The sequence below is a fragment of the Cydia strobilella genome, chromosome 7 (genome assembly GCF_947568885.1).
Source record: "Cydia strobilella chromosome 7, ilCydStro3.1, whole genome shotgun sequence".
Classification (NCBI taxonomy): Eukaryota; Metazoa; Arthropoda; class Insecta; order Lepidoptera; family Tortricidae; genus Cydia; species Cydia strobilella.
Genome location: NC_086047.1, coordinates 1,926,342 through 1,939,067, shown reverse-complemented (window position 1 = coordinate 1,939,067; position 12,726 = coordinate 1,926,342). Strand labels below are relative to the sequence as shown.

At 36.4% G+C, this 12,726-nt stretch overlaps 2 protein-coding genes across 7 annotated transcripts in view; one reads left to right on the top strand and one right to left on the bottom strand.

Moving 5' to 3' along the window:
* Window positions 1-12,726, top strand: part of LOC134742909 (uncharacterized) — a 172,026-nt gene that overhangs the window by 148,834 nt on the left and 10,466 nt on the right. The gene's annotated exons all lie outside the window — the stretch shown is intronic.
* On the bottom strand, window positions 10,479-11,352 carry LOC134742705 (flexible cuticle protein 12-like). Its single transcript, XM_063675894.1, has 2 exons — window positions 11,243-11,352; window positions 10,479-10,820 (listed from the first exon to the last, which is right to left on the bottom strand). Exons 1-2 carry the CDS (start codon window positions 11,249-11,251, stop codon window positions 10,479-10,481), a joined length of 351 nt encoding a protein of 116 aa, XP_063531964.1. The 5' UTR covers window positions 11,252-11,352.

Genomic DNA, 12,726 nt, shown 5'->3' with positions numbered 1-12,726 from the left:
GGAAACACCGACATTGACACTATCTAGGGTATAACAGTTTTATTTTACGGCCACGATTCGTATCATAAACCGAAAAAACGATTTAGTGACACTTGTGATTCATCCACCACACTTTTATAATACATTTTAGGTATCAAAGAAATCCACCCACCGCCCCTCCGCAGCGCTGGGTGGACGACATCCGACGACACGGAGGTCGGGACTGGATGAATCGGGCACAAGATTGACGGGAGTGGAAGAAGAGGGAAGAGGCCTGCATCCAAGATTGGATCACCAAAAGGCCACCATGATGATGATGATGATGATGATCGAATAAATCTTCTCTAAATAATAATATTACATAAATATAGGAAAAACGTCATCTGTTCAAAGGAGTGGCTCTCAGCGACACTAATCTTTAAATGCCAAGTGTCGGCAACATAAATTAAACCTAAGAAATTAGAAAATGATTCGCCAACACCGTCATCGCTTAAATTATACACATTTTATTCTAAATACCTGTGTGTGGGAATGCAACCTTAGATGCGGTCAATGTCAAAGGTCCCTAGGAATATATTTAAAAGCTTAGGTAGCGACTAAATTGCACTGTGCTGTTTAAGGCCGTTCCATCGGTTTGCCGCTGTCACTGTCACATTTCGCAAGAAAGAACGGGAAAGATCATGCGCTAAGTGTCAATTTTGATCGAATTTTGTCGATTTTTATTTATTTTAAAAACGTTACCTTACAATATCGAAATTCGAAAGCTATGAAATTACTATTTAAGTTAAGATTGTTTTTTCTTCTTTTTTTGTTTATAGTATCACATAATAAATAACCGAGTAAAGTAGGATTAAAAGTCCGAGTTAGAGGTTACTTTGGGAATTAATTGTATCGAGCGAAGTGTCATAATTCGTGTATCGGAAGCTATGTTGTTAAAGATAATATAGTCAAGAACTACATATATTTTTTCCACGTCTACGAATATCAACGCCTCTTAGAAAAATATGATCATATAAGGAGATTTTTCGCCTTCTGGCTCAGGGAACCGCCTTAAGGCCTTTCCATCTGTTTGCCGCTATCACTGTCACATTTCGAAATTTATGGTCAGTTATTCGAATTATTTGGGCCCAGCAACGCTGCGCTATAAAGCGGTGCTATAAATTTATTTATTGCAATTTCTTATAGGGCACAAATTAAAATATGACATTATATTACAAACTATAAATGTAAGTCCAGTTTGCAATGTTTTTTGAAGAAGAAAAAAGTTTTTTATTTAATTGATTATATTATGTACAGGTTTTTAAAGGGTCGGCAAATTCTTATGTAATCGGAAATTAGAAACATAAGAAAAAATGCGACCAATCAAGCGTACATGATTAAAACAAGTTAATGATAGGCTAGCTAGCTATAGATACCTGCTATAGATATAGGTGCGTAGCCAATGTGCAATCGTTAGCGCTCCGTAGCGAACGAAACGCAACTGTCACTGTCGCACTAATATGGAAGTGTGACAGAGAGATGACTACGATACGCTACGGAGCGTTAACGATTGGCACGTGGGCTACGCGTCCAGCTGTCAGTTTAAAAACTGGCAAGTTTTTGTGAAGTTTTTCGTTTAAATGGCTGTCTGTAAAGCTAATATTAGGCTGTTATTAGGATGTACTCCACAGATTTATGTACTCGTTAAAAAAAGCGCTGGTGGCCTAGCGGTAAGAGCGTGCTAATTGCAATCCGGAGGTCGCGGGTTCAAACCCCGGCTCGTACCAATGAGTTTTTCGGAACTTATATGAACGAAATATCATTTGATATTTACCAGTCGCTTTTCGGTGGAGGAAAACACCGTGAGGAAACCGGACTAATCCCAACAAGGTCTAGTTGCCCTCTGGGTTGCAAGGTCAGATGGCAGTCGCTAAAAATCACAATTTTCTTAGAAAGTCTCAACTTATTTAAGTATGTATATTATTATTTATTATAATTGTATGCATCTTTTAGCTAGCGGATGAACAAATATAAAAAATATCTTAAAATAGCATAACAACACATTAAAACGCTAAAATACTATTCCGTCACAATCTCAATGCCTTTTTTTTTAATGTTTTTTTTTTTTTATCGCGTATATATATATATCTTTACTTGAAAAATAATTATAGTGTATAACTAGCCTTATGAACCGATTTTGCATGTACAACCAGCCTTAAAGTTTGTAGTCTATGATTGTTCATTATTTTAGTATGTGGGTATTTTTGCACTTTGTAATTTTTCCTCAGTCACCCGTTGACCACGAACGCTGTAAAGAGTTCGAAACGTCGGGATGTATTATAAATTCAATATACGCGATATAATCCGTTTTCATAGTTTTATTTCATGAGTAACTATCGCGGTAACCGAAGACAATATAATCTCAATGACATCATATGACATATCAGTGATAAAATATCATATAATCCCACGTTGCCTTTTAATTAACAATAAGTATAATTACAACATTACTCGTTATTCAATAAGAAGGTCTTCAGAACCCACTAACCCAGATTATGATGAAATCGGCCACTTAATGTAACAATAAGCTGGCTGGTGGACAGGGGAAAGGGGGAAGTGATTTTTGACAAACTGACGAAATTCTTTGCTGAATCAAGTACGTTATGACTCAAGAAATTATGCCATGTGCGAAGTGCACAACTGCATTGTGAGGAAAATACATATAACGAGTATTATGTGAAATTTTGAGACGATTTTTTTATTATTATTTGACAGCTGTCTACTGTGAGATGCCCTAAACTGGTAGCTTTAGCACAATAGTTGTAAAATGATATTCATATTCATATTCGTATATTCATAATAATTCATATTACATGTCGTTTTTTATAATTAAATTAAAAATGAAATAAAACTATGAAAACGGATTATATCGCGTATACGGAATACATCCCGACGTTTCGAACCCTTTACAGCGTTCGTGGTCAACGGGTGACTGAGGAAAAACTACAGAGTGCAAAAATACCCACATACTAAAAATAATGAACCATCATAGACTATAAACTTTAAGGCTGGTTGTACATGCAAAATCGGTTCATAAGGCTAGTTATACACTACAATTATTTTTAAGTAAAGATATATATATATATCTTTATACGCTTTATATATATTATTATATTATTAAATAGCCATGTGACGATAAAGAACAAAAAAAGGTATAGGGTCCTTAACAATTAAATCTAACCATGTAATGGTAAGACACTTAGAGGTTATTTAGGACCCAAACAAAACTCGCTATGTGACATATTTATGAAAAAGTATTTTTTTCATATTATTAAAACTGAAATATTTTTTCATGTAATTCCTTAATGTATGTTAAAGTGCAAATACTTTTGTCACAAAAATATTGATTCATTTATGTCCAATAATTATCGAAATAAACAGTTTTTTGTGTCTCCTGTAAAGTAGGTTAAAAACACATGGCGACTTTTGTACGCGCAGCGACGATATATATCTTTATACGCTTTATATATATATATACGCGATAAAAAAAAACATCGCGGTAACCGAAGACAATATTAATTACATTAAAAATTAAATAAAAAAATAACAATAAAAATAAAAATAATAAAAATAACAGTTATATATAGATAGCTCTCATGTGTTTGAGCACCTTACATGGATTAAGCTTCTATATGTTTACGGAATATTAGATTCAATTAAATCATGACATACAAGGTTGGTACCTATTTCTTGCAATGCGGATTTGCGCCCTACCGCCCACATCGTCGTAGGCGGCGCCCACGGCCGCCGGACACTCGGAAACTTTGACATTGTGCACCATATTTGTATTGTTTTAGGGTTCAAAGTCTTTTGTAATGAAGTTAGGGCCTAGTTCATTGCTGCAGGCACCTTCAGTGCGAATTCCGATTCGATTGAGATATAGGTTCACAGATATGGCGTCACTCGGCAATGTTCCAAGGTATTTTTTGTATTGCATCTACTATTGTTGTTTTGTTTTTAAATTGCTTTAAGGCCGTTCCATCGGTTTGCCACTGTCTTTGTCACATTTCGCAAGAAAGAACGGGAAAGAACATTACGCGCCAAGTGTCAATTTTGATCGAATTTTGTCGGTTTTTATTTATTTTAAAAATGTTACCTTACAATATCGAAATTCTAAAGCTATGAAATTACTATTTATGTTAAGATTGTTTTTTCTTCTTTTTATGTTTATAGTATCACATAATAAATAACCGAGTAAAGAAAGATTAAAAGTCCGAGTTAGAGGTTACTTTGGGAATTAATTGTATCGAGCGAAGTGTCATAATTCGTGTATCGGAAGCTATTTTGTTAAAGATAATATAGTCAAGAACTACATATATTTTTTCCGCGTCTACGAATATCAATGCCTCTTAGAAAAACATGATCATATAAGGAGATTTTTCGCCTTCTGGCTCAGGGAACCGCCTTAAGGTTTCTCAAGCTCAGCATGAAACACCCCGTACGCCTTTCGAGGATGACGACGATCTGTATTTAAATCTTCTCGGGGCAGAGGTGTAGGGTTAGAGCCAGCATAGCTTTATTTCACGTTCATAAGCGCATTGTAATATGCCTTCTTGAATAATACATTATCTTTATCGTTATCTATTCAAAAGTTATCCTTACAAACCGAAAAGTCTGAAAGTTTTATCATGACAATATTTATGTAAGTATTAGTCACTTTCAAAAGTATCATATATTAATATTGTCTTCGGTTACCGCGATAGTTACTCATGAATTACGAGTAAAACTATGAAAATTTTGAATGTTCCCGGGAATGTAACCCAGTTTCTTTGAAGTCTTAATATAACCTGTTAATTAGGTACTAAAGAAATCCGTATGTAAAATTTCAACGTTAGAACCTCGTATGATTAGAACCTCGTAATATCTATTAATGTTTGAAACAACAAAAACAACCGTTTATTTATTTAAAGTAGGTAAAGTAGCTAAACATTAATACGAAATCATGCAAATTAAAACGTGATATTTTGTACCATCATAGAGTAACTTATACTAGAGCGGTACTGTCATAGTAAATTTTGTAACCCCAGTAAATTCACTGCCATCTGTCGACACACTTTAAAACTAAAAATTAAGATTTATAAAAATACGATAAAATGTATTTAAATATAGATAAATGATTTTTTTTAAATGCATTAATTATTTTTATGATTTTGACCCATGTTCTTCCACTGATATGCGTTAAAATTGTTAAATAACAAACGAAACAGTCAACGCCATCTATACGACAGTGGGCCAAAACTAGTGGCGCCCTCTGAACGAGAATCAAATTTTCTTGATTTTCGAGGCACGTTTTTTCCTTAGACTGTAAACATCTATTACGGAGTTATATCTATCTTTGGTAGCATATCCTAATGAGGTAATGAGCCTTTACAATCCACTATAGGCTCATAATGCCAAAAATAAATTAAAACTAATCAGACAAGCGATATGGTTAGTTATTAGATCAGTGCCTTAAAAAGCAGCTGATCTCATTGCTCGTGACATTCCTGTCACAATAATTATGCTACAGTGGATTTCCATTGTAAATTGGCAGCCATGCGTGGTGGCAGGCATACGCTATGGTGTGTTGCCAGTGCGAAAAAAAGCAAACCTACACGGAAGCTTTATTTTTAATGCTATTGACAAACATCAGGCGCTCGTCTTGCCAAGCCATAGACATAGTATTATACAAGTAGTTATAGACGCGCCACCGAGAGACCGGGGGTAAGAGAAAGAATATTCATAGAGAATTTGGGCAGCATCTCTTTCACTCTTATAAATTTCGGTATTTCGCCATCGCCTCCTACCTATTGCCACCCGGTCGGTGATAAGGACAAAGCATGGCACTATTTTCTCTTTCCTCTTATAGGAATCGCAATAAGACTATCTTTCTCACCAAGATTACCATTAATAGAGAACGCCTATTGAAAAAAAAAAACCTTTCCTTTTGGCGTTTGTCGATGTACTATTATCATTTTGGCTATCCACCGTAATTATCTATAACAAATTGGCCTTGGCCACCGGAAGGCTTGGTCACTTTTTCATTTTTATATGCCATGTATTTAAGTTTATAATTTAATGTAGTAGAGTTACTGTCATTACTTAAAAGACACAAATAAAAAAAATACTTAACACGAAATGGGACCAAGTCACGTAACCGATTCTCCATGCAAATGTAGTCCCCTCAAGGTATCACCACTGTGTGGTTTGGCAGAAGAAAATATGTAGGTATTTAGTTGTACATTTTTTTTAATAAACGTTTTTTTTTATCAATAAAGAAAATATTTTTACGCAATTTGATATATACAGCCATCGTTAATATACATCATACCCAACTAATGAAGAAAAACTCTTTATTTACATACAAGATATATACAGTGGTACTACGTAAACGAAATTAATAACTAGCTTAAATCTAAAATAGGCCCTTGAGGCATTGTACCAAGGATGCTGGCGGCATTTCCTCGCTGTATCGCAATGCTGATACGTTGTGAGAGGAAGCCGCCAGCTCTTCGTGTGCCCGCTGGGACCCCATGGACCTAGAGTTTCAACTCCAAATGGTACGAAATTTGGTTTGATTTTTTTACGATTTTGTAATGAATATGTTACCTTTTAAAAAAATATTGAAATTGTTTTCCGCTCCCATAATCAATTAAGGGGCATAGCTATGGTTAACATATAATAAATTGTGTAAAAATATTTCTATAATTTGAATATCCAGGGAGGAAATAGGGACTTCCCTGGAGAAACTGTCGTCCATAATCCTCTTAATAATTAATTTGATTTGTTCGCTAGTTGTATCAGGCGCTGGGTTGATTGCGCATCAAAATGATTAAAACATGAATCCGTAAAAGAAACAATGACATGACTTGTACATTGTGTCCAAATAGGTAGCGACACCGATGCATTTGCGGCATAAACTTGATGGTTAAATACGTCACGCTGTGTCTCAAGCCTCAAGTGTCCACCACCAAACGGCAGTTTGGCACTGACATAAACGCTATCGAGAACGGAACGCTCGTGCTCGCGATCTCGCTCGTACTCGTATATTGATGCGAGCGAGATATATAGAAAGTAAGTATATGTCAGTTTTGAGTGTTTTGACACTGTCAGTGACTCATGGTACGGGTAAATAGGTTACTGATAGGTTTCTATAGGTTACTGATACCTGATACGATGAGCAAAAAATGCAAAGTTCAATAATTTACATTTGACGAGTTGACGGTTAATCAGATTCTTCTTTCCGAGCTAACGGACACAATCACTGGCGAGTATCGAATCTTAATAGTTTAATCAAATACCTATTGACTTATAGATAAAATAAGACTAAATATGTACCTACGTATTAAAAGTAATGAATTTTTGATTTAAATAAGTACCTATGCATTTCCGTCTTCTTCATACTACGAAGTTTATTTACATATTTCAGTCTCATTAACCATTAGGTAGGAATAAAACTATAGATAATAATGTACGAGTAGATAGGTAAATACTATGTAAACTGAACCAGATCTTGGCCTTTTTCTGTGATAAGACATGTTTAATCTAGATTTTCCTCGTGCTATAAAGTGTTAGAAGACTCATTTTCGATTATTCAAATATAATATAATATTAAACCTCATCTGGATAAATGTGTATACTTGAAAATACTATTAACTATTTTTCCTATTGCATGCGTGTTGCATTCTGTTAAATTCCTGTAAGGGACTCGGCAGGACAGGCTCAGCCTAGTGTCAGTCACTGTGAAAAATTTGTTAACAATGTTTTCTGGCAATAAATATTTTGTATTTGTATTTTTTGTATTTGTATTTACAGCTGCCAATTTATTTACTTACGTACATGCTTGTTACTAACACAAGCAAACCAATTAATGAGATGTAGGTACCTAAAACTGAAACTGCTGTACCTAAACGCTATTTATTCTAAAATCCAAGAGTAAGATGGTGAAATTGCGGGCAAAAGGCTATGCTGTTAATGAATTCATTTTTCGCGAGCAAAATCTAGTAGAAAATAAAATTATCTCGTTTATTTAAAGTGACCAATCAATCTCAAATATTAAATAAAACAGAAATCCTTAAAGAAAAATTAAAAAACCTTGTATGTTTAGTCACATGTCACATGACAGATGACAGTCGCACGTGGGCGAACGTCCGGCGGCCGTTCGCGCGCTCACATTCACCCGTCTGTGCCAGCCCTAATTCGTTTCCTTATAAGGCCGTTGGCGTCGGCGCGGCGCATAAACTCTGTATAAGGACTAGGTTACACGATTTACTACTTTGGTTACGTAGTACTGTTTTACTTTAAAGTAATGTTAAATTATTATTCATTTATACATAATACGAGTAGCATACAAGCGTACGGTTCGCTTAGGAAGAGGATAATCGTGGCTATATTATGCACTTATTGTAACTCCATCGGTACCACAAGGGCATTGTTAACCAAGTATAAAGGGATTCACTGTTCAATACAGGTCCCTCACATTTAACACGTTGCATACTTGCTTTTGGAACCTCGATGACTGCGTAAAACGCCTAGGACAAGAGAAACATAACTCCAAAGCGATTTGATTCGAATTTAATCTATTATTCTGATAGCAATGCTGGTAGAAGAATCATACCAATACATTTTCAATGCAATCACACGACATCATTAACTGCCCCACAAGTTCCACCACGTATAAATTTCACCACCACCCGTGTGCGTTATGGGCAGAGTAGCGAAGTTTATTAAAAACCCTTCAGAAAATCGTAACATAAATGATTGGCCAAATAGTACCTAGCAGGGTTCATGTGTCGTGTAAAACTACCTTTACTATACGCAAAATGGTGACCAAATCTAGGCACTGTTATGAATCATACAACCTTGTACGTCACCCGATGACTTCAAACCAAAATCAATTAAAAATTGCCGTCAATTACCGTGCTATGCCTAAATGGATTTGCATGTAATTGTTGTAATCCGCATTCCTACTTAGGTGATTAATAAAGAGGTCTTGAAAATAGTTTTATTTGACTTAAATTAGGCTTTAGCCTTACAAGTTAAGTCAATTATCACTAGAAAAGGCCTTGTGTCTAGTGATAATTGGCTAGAGTTGACACTCCTTAAAAGCTTGTTGGTTCACATTTAAAAATATAAGCTTCAACGCATAACATAGTGTGTCAGTTAAAGTTATGTATGTTTGTATGTATGTATGTATTAAATTCTTTATTGTACAAAACACGGAACACAAATATGGCACAGAATAGGCAGTACAAAGGCGAACTTATCCCTTTAAGGGATTTCTTCCAGTTAACCTTCCAGTAGATGAGAATTATTTTGAGTTATTTTGAGATACTGGATTAAGACGACCGTAGGTGCATTGGTTCTTTAGCTTTGTGTGTCGTATCTACACAAGCACTACTGCCAACATTTAACGAAATTCCCTGTAGTCAAACATGTACCATTGGATTGAGTCTGCCTTTCCCATAATGTTTATAAATGATTCTTATTCTTGAGTATACCCTAGGCGCGTAGTAAAGCTTTTACAATGTGACTGTTTTTTTTATACTACGTCGGTGGCAAACAAGCATACGGCCCGCCTGATGTTAAGCAGTCTCCGTAGCCTATGTACGCCTGCAACTCCAGAGGAGTTACATGCGCGTTGCCGACCCTAACACTCCTATCCCTCGTTGAGCTCAGGGGCCCTATTCGAGATGCACAACTGTCAGTTTCGGCTTCAACATCAGTTCAACAGTGGAATGAATCATTTGTTCATCAACTGTGGAAAGTATCATTTGGTTGTACACCAAAACTCATTCATTGAAAAAATTATGCAACAAAAATCAACTTTGTTTTCTTACTACTATACGGTTTAAAATGGCTCTGAACTCTGCGTGGTTCGGTTTGGTTTCGTTGTCACCTAACTGTGGATTGCTAATGTCAAATTTACCTATTTGACAACACACGATTTCTTCCATTCAACTGAAGTTCGGACTTCCGGTTCGAGCGCCATCTTGATAGTTAGCATCGTGATTAATTACTTTGTTTTTTGCTTATTAATATTGTTTAAAGTGTAATATCGATAGCTTATTATACAGTAAACTAATGTGGTAGTGTGCAGTGAATGGAGAATTAATTTTGAAGCGCGTTTAACCAACATCTTGGAGTCAACGGCCGGTAGTCCACGTGCTTCTTGTAAAGTCTAGCTATCGATTTACAAGAGCTAACAAATCACCGTACACTGTCTTGTACAACCGTACAATTTTTGTCGTTTGTAAACCTCTCAATACCTTGATACTGGCGAAATAGTCCCACTGGGCTGAAGCCATAATTTTAAAAGAAGAAGAAGAAGAACTGAAGTTCAACACGAAACGTCACTTAACGCATGTCGAATACCGCTCCTGGCAACCTTACTCACCGGCAGGAACACAACACTATGAGATACTGTATGGGTAGAACAAAACAAACCATTTTTAAATGTATATCAAGCAAATTAGATTTTATTAAGCGGTAGCTTCAACATTGGTGGGAAGATGAGCGCCCTCGACGCGCGTACCATCCAGGCCGGCGCTATACTTGGTCACGTAGGTCTTTCCATCGTCACCGATGAAGGAGGTCTCGCCCTCGGTGATGAGCACGTAGGACGTGCCATCAGGAGTGGGGACGAGGCGGCCTCGCTCGGAGACGACTGTGCCCTCAGCCGTGACGTAGCGGAGCGCGTACTGCCCGAACTCGTCATGGATCTCCTCATGCTGGAGAGCCGGGAGCGCGCGACGGGCTGAGGTCTCAGCGGGGCTCCCGGGCGCGGCCGCGGCGACGGCGATCAGGCAGACAGCTACTACGAACTGGAGAAAGCATTCGTTAGTTACTGTGGATACGCTGTGTCTAGATTTATCTAACGGGCCACGAACATTTTACAATTTTACGTTTTATCTGTTTTCAAAAACTTTGTTAACTGCTTGTATTAACACTCTTTTAGACAGATTAAATCAAGAAAGGGCATGTTCTTTGAATCGTTTCCTTGTCTGCGTTAATTATTTAAGTAAGCTAGTGTACGATTGTTTGAAAACTTCAATCTATATTAGATATAACTAGGTACAGATAGAAGGAAAGATTCTATGCCAGTTCGTCATGTTACATTTTCTGGATATGAATAAATAGAGAATGCGCAACAAAAATAATAATTTAGGTGTTAAAAATAAATAGCAGTTGGCTCCACTCGTTTTTTTAAATAAAAATTAAATTCGTGTTTTCAAAGGTGACTTACCAGTTTCATTTTGAAGGTTGAAGGTGAAGTCTTCGATTGCAGGCAGCTCAAGTGACTGATGTCGAACTAGGCTAATCATTGCTATTTATATCATCAAAATATCAACTATTTCATTTACATGGGCAAAATTACGACACAAATCGTTAACACAATTAACTAACATAATGAGGAATTAACTTTCATCGTCATAATACAAGAATTGCATGTTTTGCTTAGTAACTTAATATCTGTCATTAAATACCGGTACCGCTATCTTAATATTTAGTTCCGTTCTCTGTGAACCTTTGGAACCTGCATACATTAAATTTAGAAGCCTACGCGTACTGCATACATTAAATTTTGCCGCAGGAAAATTACAGGTTTGTTGCAACTATCGGATAACATTGAAAGAGAGTAGGCGTCTGTGCAAGGGCAATATATAAAACCCAAATTTCATCCGGCGATATTGATAAGACATTAGACATACAAACTTGTTTCTACTACAAATGCTAGTAACCTGTGCTTGTGATTTTAACCTCTAGCCGCCCAGACATCAAACTTGCGAATATAAATGGGGCATTTTCTATGAAAAGGGACCTTATTGTCGATGGCGCTTACGCCGCACAGCGTCGCGCATCATTGTATTTATATCGGAGCATCGTTAATAATGGCGTAAGCGCCATCGACAATAAGGTCCCTTTTTATAGAAAATACCACAAATGCAATTTTGGCTATATCAAAATAAATATTCAAATTAGAATGAAACGGGAGACCTTTTTATAGGCCTCTGGGCTGCTAGACATATAGGTATTTAAAAGTTTCGTAAGTTTGAGTGAATATCCTGTCTTATTAGTAATTAAAACAGGTAAACGGCGTCAAAAATAATGAATGATCATAAAAAGGCATTTGAATGCAAATGTTCTGACTGCTCTGTCATTGATTCTTACTAATCTCAACCTAGTACTAAGTTAGATCAGAAGATGCAATCAACCTCAATCAAATCAGCAACGAACCTTATGTCATATTGTCTCCGTTCAACGGCTCTGGGACTCGTATATACTGAGACTACGTATAGGGCCACTGATGGCTTCCTACGCTCAGTCGAACTGTTAAACTATGGTAGACAATATACTTACTTTTCACATCACCAATTCGAAAAAGGGCTTTTTCTTCCCTGCTAGGAAGGATCAAAGTGGCACTTTTCTTCCCTACTAGGAGGGATCAAAGTAACACTTTTCTGTTCTAGGACACTATTTCAACATTTTTTTGCGCATTTTTTTTTAGCTTAAATAATATTTTTAAACATTATAATTACCTCATAGGTGATGTGAAAAGCAATATGTGTCACATGGTAGCAAAATTATTTCCATCTTGGGCGTAACACATTTGAATCCCTCACTACGCTCAGGATTCTACTTTAGAATCCCTCGCTACTCTCGGGATTCTATTATAGAATCCTTCGCTTCGTTTAAGATTCAAATGTACGCCCTCGCCGTAAATATGTC